A 12505-nucleotide genomic window follows, 5' to 3' on the forward strand; every position below is an offset into this window, starting at 1 on the left:
GAGTCTCACTGCTCTCATCATTAGCCTGGTTTTAAGATGCAACAGGCAGCCATATCCAGGAAAAAAGCTCTGATAAGCCTTCTGGACATTACCAACCTGTCTCTTAAGTTGGTGGAGACCAGAGCTAAGAGGCAGAGTAAATATTTGACTTTAATTTGTCCGCTGGCCAGAAACACGACTCCAAATGAATGTTAATGTTGCTCTGTGTCTGCTGGATGTGTGATTGGTAACAGGTTAGCCCAAGAACTTAATAAGCAGACTTTTTAGAAAAAAAACAACACTGTTCAAAGGCACAAGGGGGCACATTGATGCTTGCTTCAGGTACAGGTGAGAACTATGATCCAGCTTGAAGCTCAGGCTTATTATACACAAGCCCCAACTGTGTCCTCAGCACTCTGTACTGTTACTCTGTATGACTGTCACATGGGCTTTCCGACTCAAACAATGGAGCAAAAGTCAAAATGTTATCTCTCTTTGCTTGTTATCCTGCATGGTGTCTCTAGAGATACTTGATCCCACACATGTCATGTGTTCAGCTGGAAAGATATAATGTCTGCCTGGGGGGGCTGACCTTGGTCTGAAGAGCTTAGCGGAGCAGTACAGTGTGGGGAAATATTGGGTGTAAATGTTTTTAAATGCTTCATTCTGCTTCACATTTGAGATTGATAAAATACTAAATACATTTTGAAGATGCAACCTGATGCTGGGTAACAGGTGAAAAAATTCTCATAGGTTTGCCTGTATAAGTGAATCACAGAGTAACGTACAGAGCAGCCCAGACTGTAGCCTGTAGGCTAACTACAAAACTGCACAGTGGTTGAAAGTCATCAAGGCATTGTATTAGTGTATTAGTCTGTTTGTTTGTCTGTCCGAGCCTTATTAATACTGAAATGCATTGTGTCACTTATAAGTCACTGAAAAACAGGACTGCAGTGTTTGCAGGTGAGAACGTGCAGTCTTAATCTGTGGTGCCATATTTTTTCATGTTGGTACGAAATTAGTGTGCGAAAATGAGGTAGCTAAATTAAGCTAGCTAATTCTTGTTTGCTTTTTGTGGACAGGTCTGCCATGTTAGCTTAGTTGCTTAATGCAGTGTTGTGGTGGATGACGAATACAAAGATGCTCTATTTGTTATTTTTTTTGAATGTTGTCTTAACTACACCAAATCACATGAGATTCAAGTCAAAAAGTGAGCTACAAGAACTGAAATACTGCGATCTGCTAAGCTAGCTACCGTTAGCAGGGGTGTAGCTGTTTTTTTTCCTGTTGTCATGAATTGGTTTAGCTGCTGTCTTAATTGATTACGTGGAATTACAAACTGAATAACCAAAATGTCATTTCATCAGAATACATATTTTACATTAACAGGCAACAGCTACTGGAAAATCAACAACCATACTTAGCTTTAGCTTTAGCCAAGGCTAGCTGTTGCTCCCTCATAAGCTAGCTTTCACTTGACGTAGCCCTCATAACTTAAGCAGAGGGAGCAGCCTGTGTTTTTGCTTTTGTGTGGAGAGTTAGATATTTTTTATCATAGCAGAGGAAGATCTTTTTTTACAAACATATAGGTGTAGACCCAGCAACACACAGATATAGACAATACATAAAATCCTCATGTCAACATTCATACATCCCTGCTCACAGCAGTGTCAGCAAGGCAGTTTGTTTAGGACTGCTATGGCAGAGAGGACAAATCTGCTCTCCATTTCAAAGTCTTGTATGTCCAACCAGATGGAAGTAATGTGATGTGTTGATTGAGGGGGTGATCGGTGTCATTCGCTATTGTGAGCGCTAGGCATGTGACGGCTGTGTGCTTCATGTCTGAGCGATTGCGTGTGGGAAGGCAGATGATTTTGGAGGCAGTATGTGTGATGCCGGTAAGTTTGTTTTAGTTGGAGATGATGAACATGCTGAAGAAACATGAGGAAAGGCACAGCAGGTTGAATTGTGCGTTTTGTTACTCGACAACAGGAGGTGAGCGGCAACAAACATCTACAGACGTGTTGATGACAGTTGAGCTTGGTGTCTGAGTCCAAGATATTTGAAGTTGTCTTGTCATGGATGGAGATGGGGTGCAGTCCAGTGTGGGGTGCGTTGAAAAGTAAAATATGGCACTTTCTGAAAATACTGCACTTTACACAGTACTTGAGTGAATATGGACCTATTTTCAGCCTCTGCACTTGTTGCTGTAGGCCACTCGTCACTGAGGAACACCGGTGTACCCCATCATCTGGCCTCCTCCCCCTGCTGATGCTGAGCAGGTCTGGGTGGTACCACTGCACACACACACACACACACACACACACACACCGAAGGTTCTTACAGCCGTAATTACAGTCTTGCCACAGCTATAGGATGTGGGGCGGCTGCAGGTGGGAACAGTGGAGAGCCTCACAGCAGGGGGTGGGGAACATGGCACTGAGGAGAGCTCAAAATCAACCAATCAAGGGCCACCACAGGGCCTAATTACTGAGTGAACATGACTAGTGATGAATCTGCGCTCTGGTCCTGCCGCGTCCGAACTGCACAGCCTTCATCGCCATATCAGGCCGAGCCTCACCCCCAGATGGAGGAGCTTATTACAATGCGTGCCCAGACCTCCCACAGTGCTTCATGCTCAGAAATGACGCTTGGAGAGTGATGCCTGTAGCATGGATACTATCATACTATTATCTGCATGATTGTGTTTGAATTATGGAGCATATGCAGGCTATTCAGTTTGTAGCATATGTAGATTTTCACGTGTTTTAAATTGAGGCACATTTTTACATCTTTGTGCAGATCCATGTTCAGAGAGGTTTTATTTGCTGATCCCGTGTGAGAGCAGGTAGCCTATTTGCCAATGATAACTGTGAGAATGGTTTCAGGAGAAACCATTTTGCAAGAGAGAGGCAATCACTCTGCACAGTGATGCTCTCTTTGGAGATTTCCTGGTAGTTGGTGGCTGTGACTGATGGGAGTTACCCCCCACCCCCCACAAGCCCATGTCCACAGTATCTCCACCGCAGTTTACTCATGAATTATGCTTGACAGCTTGAATTTCTCCTCACTTCACCAGGTTGTTCAATCAGGAAAACTGTGAAACGGAAATGAGGCTCCCCCGGGATACAGTCTCAGAGATGGATGTACAGTAGGTGTACATGAGACGCAAACGTCACCTTTTATTGGCAAGATAAACGAGGCTGTTACTGAAGCTGCAGAAGTTTGAGGAGCTGTCCAGATGCTGAAAAAGCATCAGCCTGCCTTTCAATTAGTAGTAAGAGCTGGTGGCTCCGGAGGAACAAACGATTTTCACATCAGGTGAAAATAAACTATTCATCCGTTGAAGTGTGGTATAAAAGGTTCAGCTTATATATTTCATTTTTGACGTGAATTTCAGGCACCAGTTTTACATCTGCACAAAAATCCGCCATGCTGTTTTCTCCAACCAACGCACTGAGAGATTTCACTTTAAAACAGACGGCTGTCTCTGTCAAATTATTGCACCTACACTCATCTGCTCTGAAAAAAGGTGGGAGCAAATACAGCCCAATGCACTGTTCACGCCCCTCGGTGCTTATTTGTTTTCTGTTAGAGGCTTTTAAAACCAATTTGGAGCAAAATAACGATCCGTCCAGCCACAGATCAATAGCTTGAATCTGCAACGAGTGTCAGTCGCAGCCTCGCATGTGGGAGAATGCAGACAGGAGGGGTGGAGTTCACAGCTTTTACTTTTCAAACGCTGCTCTGGTTGAGGAGCTCATTCTGTGCCAGGGAAACAGCGGAGTTGGCGCTGATGCGTCCTGGCGTGTGATCCCACTTTTAGTGAAATCCATCCCCTCATCGTTGCAGCCTCCCGTTAAACTTTCCATGCTGTTGCCCGTCCAATGGACAGTACCTAGGAGGTTTATCCGGACCGTATCCGCTCCTGCTCGCTCGCCCGCTGCGCTCCGACTCTCCGCCGTCGGCTCTCCAGGTTCGGAGGGACTCACGCGGCTCGGGGAGCTGGCCCGGGTCTCCTGCACGCATGGAGGGAGACGTTATGGACAAGGTGGAGGCCACGGCGACGGTCCGCGACTTCGACCCTATCAGTGGGAGCATCCCGGCCACCAAAGTGGAGATCACCGTGTCCTGCAGGTGAGTCCGCTCCGGTGCTGATGCTGCTGGGTCCGCGTCAGGCTTCGGGGAGCTCCGCGCGCGCTTTTGGGCGCGTTTTGCTGACAGAAGACAGTACAGTTTGTGACGCTTTGGTGCTAGGAAACTGTTTCATGTGTCATTCCGTTATGAAAAAGAACCACGTCAAACATTTTGAAGCGTACAAAACTTTACAAAAGGCAAAATGACAACGCTGTGAAGGTAAATCCTCTCAGAGATCCACGCTCTGCTACAGAGACGCAATGTCTGAGCCCACAAGACGCCAGTGGAAAATTTAAGCATTTTAGAAATAATTCGTTAGAATTGTCCGACAACTTTTATTTGTTTAATTTATTTCGCTTTTGTTTGTTTGTCCTGTTTAGCGAAAGATTTTCGCTTTGATGTCTATTTGGATGAATCTCTGTCTCAGCCAGAGAGTCTCGTGGGTCCACAGCGCTCTGTTTGTGTTTTGCGCGCGCCAGGTCGCGTGCCACACGAGATATCGATCGTCGTGGAGTTCGTTGGCGTGTCTGAGAGGTTTCCCCTGAGGCAGCGTGTCGCGTGAAGCTGTAACCGCTTGACAGGCTCTTCCGACGACACTGAAACGTGGAAATAAATTAATAAATATATAAACAATTAGCGCTAAATGTTTTCACCCTCGTTGTCCATAAGCATTTAGCCGAGTCTCACCCCCATCCCCAAAATACCACGGAGATGGCAAGTGCCGCGGCTGGTTAGGGTGGGGCAGCGCTGGTTGCAGGTGGACTCACTGTACACGGTTTGCTGCTGCAACATGAACTGGCTCTATATGGGCCGACAAGTACAGCTGGCACAGTTTCAGCTAACGTTCCTCATTGGAATCGACGTTAATTTGTGTTTCCAGGGCCTCCTGGGCTGTGCGTCATTTTGCCATAATCCACAGTGCTTAGCGCGTCGTAGCTCCTGGCTACACCAGCCTTATACGCATGTAAATGATGTGTTGCCATGTGCACTGCTGTTGAAACCGATCCCAGAGAGATTTCGTAAATTAATGCATGCAAAGCCACAGGGCAGAGATTTATTAACCAAACATCCTGCTGCCATTGTTTTTCTTCACTCCTCTCTCATCTGCTTTCCTCTCGAAAAATCTCCATCCACTCCTTCAGTTGTCAGCAGGGGAAACTGATTGATTGCCTTTCTTCCCGCAAACGCAGCTCTGTCATCCATTTTGAATTTCTGAAGTTGCTCAACAAACCCAACTTTGCTGTTGGCAGGCAGATGACCTTATAACCCATTTAGAATATTAATGAACAAGTCACATTTCAAAACAAATCTGTTAACCTTTGTAGAGCTGACAGGCTGACGGGATGGTGCAGCTACGGGGGGGTGGGGGGGCTGTTTAAAGAAGATGAACAGCATTAAATCCTGTGTTTATGTAACCAAAATTATTATTGAATTGTGTGCAGAATGGAGGCAAGAGTGAGTCTGTGGTGAGGAAGTGTGTATGTTATGAGCATTTTATCCAGTGTAAGACGTGTGGTAGCAGCTGGACTTGTGTTGTTCCCCCTCTTGGCATGCACTTTCCCCCCCTTAAACCTTTATACTTTAAGCTGGGATCTGTGTTGATGTCCCCGGGCTTTGTCGATCCGCAGCTCCCTTGTCTGTCATTAATGTCTCTCCAAACAAAGATTTGCTCCAGGTCACAGTTTGATAGAAAAGAAAAATTCATTCCTGCTTTCACTGGGCCTTGAAACATTGTCTGTTTTAGATGCAAATACTTCATGTCCTGTCTGTTCTTCTGTTTGACTTGTGGAAATTGCTACAGTAGCTCATGTCTGACCTCTGAAGACTGCTTCAGCGATCAAACGGTGGACAGCTGAAAAGTTGGACACGTATGAAATAAACAGCCATGCGTGCAGCCATTCCTCCTACTTATCAGGAAGTGTGTATTTGGTCCATCCAGTAGAAGCAACCAGAAACAATGGGTGTTATGTGGGTGAGAGGCGCAGGCTCCATAACACTGTGTAATTGTTTTAGTAAGCCTGAAAGCTCTGAGGTTGCAGCGCGCATGGAATTGAATTGCGGCATGTAGCCCTACAGGCATTCTCATAACCCTCTGCCAATATTGCAGCAAGCCCCCTGACAAACTGGAGGGACCCAAGCAGGCATCCCCTTATCAAAACAAGAGCCTATCGCTGTGATAGCACATTGTTCCCCGTCTAAGGCTCTGATTAGTTTTACTCACAGGTCAGCCAGTGAGCCGAGCCCACGGCATCTGCTTGGGCTGCACTCCAACTCGGCAAGAAGATAACTCTTCAAACTCAAGTGGCCTGTAGGTGCTTTACCAAACGCATGCCAGCGAATACAGTTCAGTGGGTTAGGGCCGGTGGTCCCCCAGCGGTTCCACGGGCTTGATCCCACCTCTTACGTGGCAGTAATGAGTATGTTCATTAGTTAATATTTAAGCAGCCGTGGTGAATTTTTCATAAGTTGTCAATGTGGTTTGCTACATCATGCTTTAATTATGAGCAAAGTAGTAACTCTGAATCCTTCTGGATTGTAAAATGTGCCCTTTCTATATCTCAGCTTACCAGACCGTCTCAGAGTTCCCATGTACAATGACTTCAGGGAAATTGGGACTTCAGCTCTGCGGTTCCACTGTGAAGAACACTTTTGGTAATGAATGTCAGAAAAAATGTGCACACTGACAAAAATCACAAAGCCCCCAAAGGCAAATGGATCTTCATTTAATGAATAGGTTTTTTTTTCTCCGTGGTTCTATTCGGTTCTTCACAGCACAGATCCATGTACAGGATGTGCTGGTTTTTAAATGCACTGCATTTAAAACTCACTGCATGTGGCCAGAGTGAGGGAGCAGAGTCGACAAGCTTGACAACCCTGACAGAGGTTGACAACCCTTATCTGAACAGAACGAGGGAAAAAGTCTTTCTTGTTCCTGAAAGATTAGTTTGTGGCATCATTTGTTAGATAGTTACCATCCAGAGGAGAGACAAGAACAGATTTGACGGATTTGGACACTGTGACATTGTGAGTGCATGAGATTCAATGGCTGCGTTCAGCAAAACCGCCAAGTGCAGGGACCTATCTTGAATTTTTATTATCATGCTGCCATTTGAAAACAGCTCAACAGAGGGGATGTTATAGAATTATTGGTCCTTTGCCACGTGCCAAAGCACACCACAGGTACACTGTTAAAAGTGGAATCGGCTGACAAAGCCACCCTCCGTTCTGCGCTCAGCCTCCCACCTGACAGCTTGAACGTCAGACTTTATCTGCCCCCATCGCCAACTTCATCAGGACGAAGGTGCTGCATCTTGTCCATCTGCTCCTGTTCTCTGTTGTGGCTTTGGAGCTCGTTGATACCATTCATTTGCTGTGATAGATTGGTTAGAGTGGCACCGCATCCAATCAATGCGTTCCATAGCTGGGGGGATCTAACTCAACCAGGCCACTCTGCTCCCGAGGGATTCATTACCTGGTGAAACACGCCGTGAGGTCACATGACTGCCAGCATCCTGTGAAAAATGCTCGCAGGAGAGGCTCCGTGGTGCACAAGGCCACTGATTGCTGTTCCCCGGGGTCAGTTTGAAAACTTGCGGCATGCTTCTCGATCTGAACTCTTCCCGAGGTAATCATTGCAGCAGAGGGGGGAGGCCTAATGAAATCATCAGGACGATTAGGAAGTGTGGCATCGCAGCTCAATTTGTCAAAAACAATTGCTTGAGCAGAGCAATTGGGATTCAAGCTGTGTAACAACCTATTGTTTATTTGAATGCATTGTTATGGCCTGTAACTCTGCTGCTGTTTTAGTGTTAATAGCTGTTGTAGCTGTTGAACTCATTCAGTCTTGGTTACCCATTCAATCAAACCCTGTGGCCTGGTTTTCCAGTTGAAACATCCTTTTGTTTTGCCCCAGCAGAAAGCAAGTTTGAATTGAACTAGTTTGCATTGTGTAAGAGCATAAAATATTAATAAAAGATCTCTCTGAGTAAGAGAGAAATTTCAATTTGCAGTGTTTTTACTGCGCCGTTCTTTTCATATCGTCTTCTGGGTTAAGACTGACCTGGAGCGAGCTCGCAGGATGCAGGATGGCTTCTATGTGCGAGCGATGTGTCGCATCTGTTTTGGGGATGAGAGACACGAGGCTGCTAAGAAGAGGCAGTTTTTTTTTTTTCTCCCAATTTTGGGGATGTTAAGATTGCAGCAGGCGAGTCTCACAGGTCGATGAAGCGGATAATTATGCATGAACCCCTGACACAGTGAAAATGAGTTTTGATCCCAGACACTTGGCTTGTGGTTGTGTCAGAGTTATTAATATGTTCTCATTTGGGATATATGACAGCCAAGGGGGATCCCGTGGAAGCACAGTTGTGCTGCCATGCCAGTGGTTTATAACACTCTGCATGTTGCCTGTGTCATCTGAAAGTGTTGATTGTAATGACAGCGAAAGTCAGGAGTGCGGCGTCGCAATGAGAAATCAAAGCAGTCCCTCTTGGCTCTGAATTATCGGGCCGCTTTTGTCACTATTCTCAGAGAACCTGAAGGGTCAGCACAGTATGTTAGTGGATTTCTGTGTCGGGGGATATTTGACATAACATCACAGCTTGTCTGGGAAGTGTGAGAGCTGGTGGCAGATTTGCACAAAATGTGACAGGTTGCTCAGTGAAGATTTCACCACATCATGTTGCATATGTTGAAGGTCTCTGAACTCCGCCGAAGGCCTGAACAAGCGGCTCATTGTCAGGTTATTGTCATTTCTGTAGACACATCTGAGTTAGTAATTTTTCTGTTAGATACATTAAAGTGGATTTGTTATACAGTAGCCGAAAGACACATTTCTGCCTGTGTGGGTGAGAATGTGTGTGTGTGTGTGTGCTTTTGCTATAAGGCTGTGTGCAGAGCTGAAACATCAGGTTTCAAATACAATTAATTTTCTCTGTAGGGAAATGGATTATCAGTCAAAATGTGTGAATCGTACAAGATAAATTTAACCACAAGCTACAAAACTGAGAAATGATTGCAGGCTCTGTGGAAGCTGCCAGTTCGTCTAATTTGTTTTAAGTTTCTTATTTGTGTTACATGCCTTCAAACTGAACACGCAATGTTGTAGTACATGATATGCTTGATGCTGGAGTGCTTTCAGTCATGTTGCTAGTTGGGTGAAAAAGTGGTTGTTGTAATGATTTTATGTTTTCCGCATTTCACTGTCATGCTCAGGGCAAAAAAAAAAAAGATCCAAAAAAGTTATCAATCAGTCCTTAAATCAATCTGCTGTCATCAGAATTTTGAATTTTCAGAAAATGGTTTAATCCATCGGTGCCACATCATTTGGTTTGCTCAAGTGGACACAGACAGAAAAAGAGGGGGAACGCTGTAGTGCATCATTGATTTCTACGCACAAACATTCCAGTCAGTGACCTAGGGTGCTCTCTGTAGTCAAAGGCCTTGACAATGCAAACAAGAAGAAAAAATCCAAGGCGCTCTGAATCCTGAGTGGAACAAAATGGCTTTTAATATTACATGACTGTCAGGATGTCGAGGTAAAACAAACACAGACACTTAAGTAGCACAAGACATGACACCAATGAGTTACAGAAGCTAAGAGAGTCTTGCTTGAAAATGGACAAGCCAAAACCAAGCACCGCCCAGCTCGCAGTGCATCACCAACCAGCTGGAGCATTTATTGGTCCGCCGTGGCCCAGTGCATTCTGGTTGTTGTAGCTTTTTTACCTTTTGAGTGAAAGAAAATACCGCATCCCTTTTCCTCTGTTTCTCTGGTCATGTAGCAACAATTTAAAAAATATTTCTGCCCCATTGGTAAAATGCTTTAAATATTTATTTGACCGACATGAAAAACCTTTAGCCTCTCTTGGGAACCGCTACCGCAGCTATGTCTCATGGGGTCAGATGAAACAGCAATTATCTCAAACTGAACAGGATTTATTTCCAGCCCAGTGGTTACATTTCAGGTCAATAAGTGTTTGAGTGAATAGGTGTGTGTGTCATAAGGTGGTCATGCCTCTGAATACTTGCAGTGCTGGTCAGCGTTCGCCTGTTCATGCTCATTACCGTTTACCACCACCTACCTGCTATGTGCTGCTGTCACATATCGCGGCTCAACATGAGTCCACTACCAATTAGACGGCTCCATTTCTCTCTTTCCACTCTACATGGCACTCTCGCAGCAATCTCATCCTTCACTAACATCAATTAGTGTTATCCTCTGAGAGTGGTGTTTTGTATGCTATACTATCATAATCACTATTGAGATCGACCCTGCTCTCACACTTGACTGAACCCACACAGAGTTTCCTCTCTCTATCTCGATCCAATGATCAGTTCCTGTCGTTTCAAAGTCCAAATACGTATGAGCTTAGAGATGCTTTTCTGTGCCTCATCCACGTCCAAGTGTTCAATTTAACGTGCTTCACGTCGCCAGTCTGCGACGTGCATGGTTAGTGTGCAAAGAAATTTAAAGCTTGGCATTTTCCACATGGAACGGAGAGATCAAGGGAAATTGGCGTGAATTCACAGTAGGCTAAGTGCAAAGTGCTCGGCCAGCCTTACAACAGCCGTATAGTATCAGTGTGTGCATCTCCCTCAGCTCCTTGGAAAAAAAAAAGAAAAAGAAAGACCTTTCTTTGCACAAACCCCGAGCTGTTACAGCATGCTGTTAACAGCGATGTTATTCCCTGGTCGGACATTAGTCACACACCAAAAGCCAATCTGAAATAGGGAGTCACAGCGTATGAGCATTCTCATTTATTACACTAGCAGAAGAGCGGTTTTATGACTGAAATTCTGTCACTGCCGGCGAGACGACCGCCCAGGGAGCGCTCTGCTGCAGGTATTGTCGACCTGGAGAGATCCCAGGTTGAACAGAAACTGAATAATTAAACAGATGGAGGAGAAGAAGACACCTGGTGCCATCGCAGTGAAGGTCAGCAGATGGGTCTGTCACTAATAAAGGGACCAGATTGCACGTTGAATGTAATGCAGGGGAGTTTGTGAGATCCAGACAAAAGTAACAGTGCTCTGTATCATCTGTCACCATCCGGGGGATTCAGTTATGCAATGCAAGCAGGGTTCATTTCCACTGACGAAGTGCAGGAGTGCATATCAGTTGTTTTAATTTGTTCGTTTTAATTTTATCTGTGGCGCTTCTCACACGCCTGTATCTGATGCCCTTACTTGCATAATAAGCCATGCAGATCTTTTTTATGAATAACAAAAATTCCCTTTTGGAAAAACTGAATATTTCAATCTAAGTAATGGAATTCCTCCAGTTTGTAAAGGCTCAGCAGACCTCTGCAGCTGCATATATCTCCCCTTTTTAGTGCTCTGACCCTTTGAACCCGAGAAGCTGCTTATGGTTATATTAGACAAAAAGTGGACCTACTGACCCAATGGTGTGTGAGTGGAAAGAAAATGTCTGTCCTCAGTGAAAAAAGAGAGGGCCACAGGGCAGGAGAGAGAGTGAAGTGACAGCATCCTTCACTTTGTCCTCCCATTGTCTGCAATGTAATAGAGATGAGATTTTCCTTCTTCTAACCCAGTCAGAGACATGACTTTCAAGCTTGCATTTGTCGTGTCCTTTTAAGAACCAATGAGGCAGCAGATCATGCTGGAATTGACCAGCCAGATTCAAGACTATTTAAAACCACTTTCCACCAAATTAAATGCTATTTCTCCAAGGTGCCAATTATGATTCCTGCAACTTTAAAAAAGTGGAGTAGAATTAAGGGACTGCTGACAAAAAGGCACTGTGGGTGCAGGAATTAGTTATAATCAGCCACATGGACCAAGGAGCTGCTGAAATATCTCCAGGGATCTGACCGAGAGGGAGCCGGTGCTCCTTATACATTCTTTCAAATTAGAGTTCAGCAGCCAGCCATGTTTTAGAGGTCAAACCTCCTTTACACTTCTCACTGTAATTGGAACATTTATCAATATTTTAGCTAAATAAAATACTTTTAAGATACATTTGTACTGCCAGACAAAATTTGCACATTCAGAGCATGCATTGGTTGGGGGATGATAATACAGCATCTACAGATTTTCCTTATTAATTGAAGTAGGCATAACCAGTAACTACAAGCTTAATTCACTGATAAATAAACATTACCTAGACAGGGATGATAAGACGGAGAAAAAAGCTATAAAAATGATATTTGTGAAATAGAATTTCATTTCTCGTGGTTTTGTTTGTTCTACCTCTAATAATGCACTCCATACTCTTGCCTCACACTTGATGAAATATTAAATCCTCCAGTAAGAGGAGATTGTTGCACTCAAGAGTTTTAACGAAGGTGGTGAGATCAAGGGGAATAGGAAAAGTTCGCAATTTTTATTCACATATTTAAATTTAGATGGTCGTAGTGATCTCAGAAGT

At 44.6% G+C, this 12505-nt stretch overlaps 1 protein-coding gene across 1 annotated transcript in view; it reads left to right on the plus strand.

Annotated features, from left to right (window-relative positions):
* Positions 1–4006: 4006 nt before the first annotated feature.
* The window catches only part of cpne5a (copine Va), a 70273-nt gene continuing 61774 nt past the window's right edge, over positions 4007–12505 (plus strand). Inside the window, exon 1 of the mRNA XM_041945271.1 lies at positions 4007–4116. Coding sequence (XP_041801205.1) covers positions 4007–4116 — 110 coding nt within the window. The remainder of the gene's footprint in view (positions 4117–12505) is intronic.

Source organism: Chelmon rostratus, chromosome 10, assembly GCF_017976325.1.
Source record: "Chelmon rostratus isolate fCheRos1 chromosome 10, fCheRos1.pri, whole genome shotgun sequence".
In the NCBI taxonomy this organism is placed as follows: Eukaryota; Metazoa; Chordata; class Actinopteri; order Chaetodontiformes; family Chaetodontidae; genus Chelmon; species Chelmon rostratus.